General features: G+C 45.5%; 1 protein-coding gene and 1 pseudogene across 1 annotated transcript in view; one reads left to right on the top strand and one right to left on the bottom strand.

Annotated features, from left to right (window-relative positions):
- Positions 1-3,552, bottom strand: part of LOC103747140 — a 4,229-nt pseudogene extending 677 nt beyond the window's left edge.
- A 535-nt stretch (positions 3,553-4,087) lies between these two features.
- Positions 4,088-7,688, top strand: part of Sord (sorbitol dehydrogenase) — a 37,161-nt gene continuing 33,560 nt past the window's right edge. The window contains exon 1 of the mRNA XM_008849170.3: positions 4,088-4,153. Within this exon, the coding sequence (XP_008847392.1) occupies positions 4,088-4,153 (66 nt within the window). The remainder of the gene's footprint in view (positions 4,154-7,688) is intronic.

The raw sequence follows: 7,688 nt of genomic DNA on the forward strand, positions 1-7,688 counted from the left end.
AGTGAGTTCCAGGACAGCTGGGGCTACAGGGAGATCCTGTCTCCAAAAGACCAATAAAATAAATAAAATAATAAAATAATAATAATAATGATAATAATAATACTCTTGGAAGCTGATGGCTGAGAATAGTCCTTACTTTCTTGTGATTGGGAGACTTGTGTGAATTTACCATCATTTTCCTCAATGCATAGCCCTTTGGAGTCATTCAATGTTTGTTTTGTCATCAGCCTGATCTAAGCTCTCTTCTGCCTGAGCTGAGTTTTCTAGTTGGGCCTTTTTTCAAGATTTCTCCTTTATCTTCTGGAATCCAGTTCTCAAGAAAGGCCCAATATCTCTTGTGGTGTGAAGGGAGGAGACACTATGCTGTACGAAGTGCACTTCTGATAGCCAGCTAAGGAACTTTCAGGATCTTTGTCAGATGGTCCTGTACCACTTTCCCTGATGAGTATACTATAACTTGGTATACCATATCGTCTTCTTCTTAGAGTTCTTGCCTTTCTTTACTATGGCTGTAAGTTTCTGAATCAAGAGATTTGACTTCAAATTCTATACCAAGTTGATCAGAACTAATCCTAATCAGTCACCTGAATGTTCATTTACACCATTGCTGAGATCCAGATTCAAGGGCTGGTCTGTGGAATCACCACTACTGTTTCTTTCTCGGCAGAACTCCCTTATCACACACAGCGCCAGACTCTCATCTGAAGGGAATACTATCAGATTTGATGCACTTTCTTTGCTCTTGCACAGTGTCTTTATGATCACTCCCACCTTCAAAGTGATATCCTGTTCTCACAATGTGCCAGTCTGATGGTTCTTGTTGACTGATTACTACCAAGTTTCTGTAGATCTCTGTATATATTTTCTTTTACAATATCATGAAGAAGCTTGGCATGCCAAACCAATCTCCTGGAAGATCATTTGAACAATATACAGTGGTATTGCTTTTTATCATATAATCTTTTAGTTATAATATACTGGCCAGGGTAAACTATAACCTCTTGCATAATGCGCCTTTATATACCAACAAATTCAAAATCTTCAAAAGCAATGGCTCTGCCCTGACATGGACCACTTGTTCTGAAGCTAGAGTCTGTGAGATGCTTACAGCACCATCAGTAGACACAGGCATGTTGGTATTGCACACTGACCTGGATCAGAGTAGAAAGCATGTTGTACTCTGTCCGCAGTTGTCTATCTCCAGTTATTGGGATGTACAACTGAGAGAAGGTATAGTTTAAATAACCCCAGTTGGAGACAAGTTAGGACTTAGCTTCTTCACTGAAGACTCAGAACTGACCAGCTCAGCAGGAGATGCTGACTCAGCTCCTCATCACATGGGGTGTTTCATGCTTGGAGTGCAGGTTGGGGTTGAAGTGTGTCTGTCTTTAAAGACACCCCAGTTCCCTTCACTGGATATAGGGAAGCCTGCTGCCCAGGGCCTCCGTGACCAGTCTAGTTGGGGGCCCAGACCACTGGAACTCTCCAATGCATGAAGTCCTATAAGAAAGGAGCTCCTGGCAAAGTGGCAGGACTTCGGCCCAAGATGGGGGGAACAGGGAGATAGAGGATAAGAGGGTTGCCCCTTAAGGCTCAGCTTCTTGCTTTATTTTCTGCTAGTTACACAAGGCTCTTCAGACCTCTGCTTTTTTATCTTTTACAAAAGCAATGAACCAGCTCCAGGAAGAATCCTTTACATAGTGTTATGAAATGTCATGGTTCAATTTATATTTTTGTGTTATTTTAATTGATGTGGGTTTTAAATTCAGTGAATGAGTGAAAGCAAATGCCAAGGTCTGCAAGCTAAGTAAAGCAAGGTGTGCTTAGCTGCTGAGTGCAGAAGCTGGAGAAGCCAGTCAAGCATAGCTAAGTCTTGTGGGAGGCCTGCCAGAGCAAGAGCCACATTGACTATGTACATTGCAAAAATCCATCTGGTTAGTGGCCTTCTGCAGATGTCACTTTCCCCCACATCAGCCTCTGGCGTGTTCTTGAGATGGAACACCAGGACTTTAATTGAGTTTCAGAGTACTGATAGAGAGATATTTGAGTTTGATGTAGGAAGTGGGAAGCAATCTGTAACCATTAAGACCATGTTGGAAGATTTGGAGAGATGATGACCTAGTTAACAATGCTAATGCAGCAGTATTGGAAAAGATCTTTCAGTGGTGCATCTGCCACAAGGATGACCCTCCTCCTCCTTAGTATGAGAACAAAGTGAACAGATGATATCCCACTCCTGAAGGCTGATAAGAAACACTTTTTTTTTGTCTTTTTGAGACAGGGTCTTCCTGCAGCCCCAGCTGTCCTGGAACTCACTATGTAGACTAGGCTGGCCTTGAACTCAGAGATGCGCCTGCCTTTGCCTCCCCAGAGCTGGGACTACAGGCGTGCGCTACCACGCCCGGCTAGAAACACTTTTTGTTACTGCAAATGATTCAGGCATCAAGGGTTTGTCTGGTGCTGAATACAGGACTATTGCCAATAAGATTCAAGGAGAACTCCTAAGATTTGTAAAACCTTCTGTATCAAAAATGACTTTATGAAGAGGAAGAAGCCTAGATGCATAAAGAGACTCAGTGGTATGAAGAGAAGTGACATGTGCCTAACGAACGCTGTAGCACTGTGGGGGTGTTCCAATACCCGCACCACTGTTTATATACTGTCAACACTAGACAGACGGTAGACAAGTGTGGCAGCCCATTGACTGCATTAGCTTAACACTGTCCTTGTCCCATGTGTAGTCAGTAGAGATTCCACACTGATGTCTCAGTTTCTTCTTGTGTGAGTGAGTTTCTTTAGTCTTTATTCTGAATAAAACTGTAGAAAGTGGACGTTTCCCCCTTTTCTGTAAAACGATTTCTGCTTCATTTATCAACCATTTAACTGTGCTTTTAAAAATTGACATTATCTTAAGTTTTCAAAGTAGAATTAGTAAAATATGATCTTTGTGAATTGGAAACTGGAAAAATGCAACTTGAAGTCAATGTTCCAAATGAAAGTGTTATTATTACCTTCTGGTATTGATTAGCTTGCATGTAGCAGAGACCTGAGGCCTTTTTTTTTAAAAGTCTTTTGAATGTGCTGCCTAGATGCTCGGTAACTACCCAGTTTGTAATTTTTTGGAGAAATGTAATTAGACAATTTGTTAGTTTTTCAATTAAAAAAGATACTTAAAAATCCATCCTGTTACTGGGTATGGTAGTGCACACCTTTAATCCCAGCACTCGGGAGGCAGAGGTAGGCAAATCTCTGTGAGTTCCAGGCCAGCTGAGGCTACAGGGAGACCCTGTCAAACAAACAACAAACAAACAAACAAACAAAACAAAAAACACCCTCCCCCTAATCCATCCTGTTGCCTTGTTAAGCCTTGTAACACCCTCCACCTGCTCTCCCCTCATCTAGGACTTGATCCATCTTCATCACAAATATACTTTAAGATTCTACACATTCACCAGGTTCTGGTCAAGAAAGGAGGCCTTAGTTTCAACAGGACTTCCAGTGCATCTGGGGAGGAGGTGTTAGCAGAGAGGGTACGGTACAAGCTGTGCCCATGTCCCACAAAGGCTGAGTGGTACTGAGGAGAGTCCCCTGGAGGAGGTTAGGGGGTCAGTAGTGGGGGACTGTAGGGAATGAAATCCTGAACAGCTTCTTTAAGCAGATGCTTCGGCCCCCCGGGCCCTGGGATGCATGGATTCACTCTTGCACTTCTCCTTTGCTGGATGCTGGGGACGCGGACTTGGCTTTTGGCCCCACCTCAGGCCCTCAGGACTTGCTGTGTGAGAATCTCGGTGCTGGACTCAGCCTCTGCCGTCTCAATGCTCCCCGCGGCCCAGGTGCCCAGTCTTCTGCAGGCCTCAGGGCGCCCCTGGCACCCCAGCCTCTGTGCACGCTGCCAGGAACCCGGAGAAGCTCCGCCTATCCTCGCGGCCCCGCCCCGGCTGTCAAGCGCGAGCAGGCCCCGCCCCCGCCCCGCGGGCAGCGTCCAGGCTCTGCCCTCCGCCCCTAACTCCGGACCCTCGGCGGGGTAGGGATTAGAACCACCGGCGGCCCACGGACTCCAGCGTCCACCCCGAAGCAGGAGAGCGACATGGCGGCCCCAGCTAAGCTGGAGAACCTGTCCCTGGTGGTGCACGGACCCGGGGACCTTCGCCTGGTAAAAGGGGAAGGAGGGTGGGAGGCCACCCGCCCAGCCTCGCCCCTCCGCAAGCCCAACCGCGGTCCTCAACCCCAGTTCCTGCCCGGCCTGAGTTCCCCGCCCCCCCCGCTCCCGAGGTGGCCTGCACCAAGTGCGCCCTGGCTGCCTTGATTACCCGGTTCCTAGTTGGTTACCAGGGTGGGGGTGGGGGTGGCAGTTAGCGGTTATCTGTCTCTAGGAAGGATTCTTGTTGAGCGTGTGCTGGAACCTAGTAGAACCTAGCCCGATGCCTGGCGCGTGGTCTGCGCAAAGGACTGTGTAAAACGGATCAGAGTTTTCCACCTCCTTTACTAAGTGAATTCATACAACAGCCTCTTGTCACTGCTCTTGTAGGAAGAACTAGAAGGAGGCTGTCTGAAAACAGCCAGGCTGCCCCTGTTTCCTCTGGGTAAACAGTGCAGGGTAGAAAGCAGAGCAAGAGGACATTTAAAAGCTGCGAGATCTCTCTTAATCTTCTTTCTTTGGGATTGATAAAATCCCCTTGCAGAATTGTTGTGATCATGTGCAGACCCAGCATTCAGTACGTGCTCACAGATGCACTTTGAAGATGTAGCTTATCTCTCATCTCCCTTAGTCCACATCTGGATCACTTTCCAGCCCTTAGAATATTCTGTGTACTTCTCCCTCTGGTTTAGACTTGCCTCTACCCCCTGGAGTGGGAACGAAAGTTCAGGCAGCAGCTGAATCATCCTTATGGTCATGCCAAAGTGCCTTTGACAAAGTCCATCTCGGATGGGTACGCAGTATGTGGCTGGGTACCAGCCATCTCTGCTGCTCCCCAGACCTTCCCCTTCAGAGACCAGGGGAAACTCATTAACCAGAGTAGTGATTGTTTATTAAGAATCTGTCCTTGGTAGTTCTTCTCTCCACAAAATGCAGACAGAATGAATTTGGAAACAATTTGTTTCAGGCTTCTTTTAATTCACTCTGTAGACCTATCCACCTGTGGGTTCCAAAGGAAGACCCTTTGCCTGGAGCTGACACTCCACTTCCTCATTTGAAGAAATTACCATCCCCAAAGTAGTTAAAGGAGTCAAGATACAAATTCAGATTCAAACTCCTTTTCTAGTGCTGTTTCCACTCACCTTAGAGCAGCCACCAAACATCTTGAATTAAAGCGACACTATCATTGTTACACTAAATGGCAGTTGGTATTATGAGGAACAGAAGGCAGCACAGCTTAGAGAGTGATTGTGAGCTTAGCCCTTCGTACCACTCGTATTTACCAGATGAGTGGACGTCTGCCAAGGACACAGCCTCTGCTCCCAAGCATCCCAAGGCAAGGAGACAAATGAAGTAAACCATTATTGTCATGTCCTGTACAACAAAGAATTGGGGAAATTGTGGGTAGCTGAGCTTACCTGTACTGAGCAGAACAGTGGAGAGCAAGGGAGAGTACCTGCAGGTCCCACAGGCTCTTCCTACTCCTTCCTGGGCCTGAACTTCTCTCAGTTCCTCCGTTAACTTCCTCCTCCAACCCCATAGGTTACCTCTGTCCTTCATCTCTTTTCTTAAGACAGATTCAGTAGCATGGGGTTGGGTTGGTGGTACCAGCAGAGAACCAGAGGCAGCTGCAGGGAGGAAAAGTGTTGGGGAAGCTTTGAGAAGAAGGGACCTGTTCTCAAGGGACCTGTTCTCAATAGGAGGACCATGACAAAACCTAAAAGGTCCTGAGCATAGTGGATTAAGTGGTAGTAACATTTAAAACCTATAGGCTGGGTTGGATATGAATTACAAAACAGGGAAGGGTGAACACATGTTTTTCCTTTTTGATATAAGACCACACAACCACAAATTATAGGTCCTTCCACTCCTGGCTGAGCGGAGAACTGAAGTCCACCTCTTATTTGGATGGACTAAAAGCAGGGGCTGCTGATAAAAATGGCCCTTCCATCAGGAGCTCATGTAATGGCAGTTGTTTGGAGAAACACCCATTCCTAAAATCTGAAGCAGGATTCCAAAGTGTTCTGAAGGGAAGAAAGGCTCAGGTCTTCACATTGCTACCTTCCTGCTTTGGGTAAGACCAGAAACCGGCCAATGTCCAGGCCATGTGTGGAAAAATAGGATCTGGGTCACTTTACTCAGGCAAGCAGGAAGAAAATCTAATACCCAGTCTCCCTTCTGTCTGCCAGGAAGACTTGATTCCCTTTTCCTTGCTGCAGTGTGCACGCAAAAGTTAAAGACCTCCCATGTTCAGATAGTAGTCACACAGCAAAAGAGAGAGCATTTGTAATTTGCGTGATAAATCAGAGTGAGAGATGGGGTGTGTTTGTGTGTACGTGTATACACAAACACATATAAGGGGAGACTAGTAGGTATGTACATAGACACATATTAGGAGAGACTGGTAGGTTTCCTTCATAATGAGGGAAAACAAAACAAAAACCCAGATTTCTCCATTCTGAATAGATTCTGGAACTTAAGGAAGCAAGAGAGAGAAGTAAGCAAGCTGATGCCCTAGGAAGAAAGCTGACCATAAGCAAACAGTGTCAGGTCTCTGAAGTCTTCTTGAAAAGGAAATAGTAATAAGGTCAAAGCCAAGGTGGGGGGCCTGGAGTAGAGTTTAGTCCCAGCTCCATTGCTGTTAGTTCTGTGGATCAACATGTTTTTCCTGTTTTAATTATCTTTTCTTGAAAAGGGGGAGCCAGGCCTGGTGGCACAGGCCTATAATCCTAGCTTCTCAGGAGACTGAGACAGGAAAATTGAAAGTTCAAGACCTGCCTGGGCCACAGAGTAAAAGTACAAAGCCAGGGGCAGAGTGCTTACCTAGCATATAGGAGAACTTAGGGCCAATCCCTAGTACCAGAAGAAAGGAAGGGAGGGAGGGAGGGAGAGAGGGAGGAAAGAAGGGAGGGAGGAACAGATGGAAGGAAAGAAAAAAGAGGAGAGGATAGGATTGTATTCATTTCAGTTTGGTTGTGAGATTCAATGGAGTTGTACATATAAAAGCCCCAGCACAGTCTCCCACACATCCTCACTGGTATATGCTAACTGTGGAGTTAGGCAGAAGGCCAGAACCCTTAAACCATCTTAGCATGAAGAGATGGATAAAGGCTAAGACCTTCAAATGTATGGAAGTTAGGGCCAAATTTTTAGAATGTGGGCCAACAAGGCAAAACTTTGTATTCAACTACAGCAGTTCAACTACTTTATGCTGCTTTGTTAAGTCTTGAGAAATCCAGAACTTGTTTTTCTTTATTGGTAAATAAATTACTGGTTCATGAAGTTGGGATATGAAACAACTAACTTTGTTTTTCTGCGCAAAAATTTTGTTTGGTATTGGGGGTAGTTGGGTGGGGTTGTGAGTTTTAATTTTATTTTTTGTGTTGTAGACTTTATGAGAATGGTAAGGAAACTCAAAAAGGATCAAGATATTAATCACTTACTGCATTCCAGCCATGTGCTGGATACTTTAGTATGGCGCTTCACAAACTACGCTTTATTTTTTTTTAATATTTTATTATTTTTATTTTATGTGTATGCATGTATTGCC

This window comes from Nannospalax galili, unplaced genomic scaffold (genome assembly GCF_000622305.1).
Source record: "Nannospalax galili isolate Female #2095 unplaced genomic scaffold, S.galili_v1.0 scaffold891, whole genome shotgun sequence".
NCBI lineage: Eukaryota > Metazoa > Chordata > Mammalia > Rodentia > Spalacidae > Nannospalax > Nannospalax galili.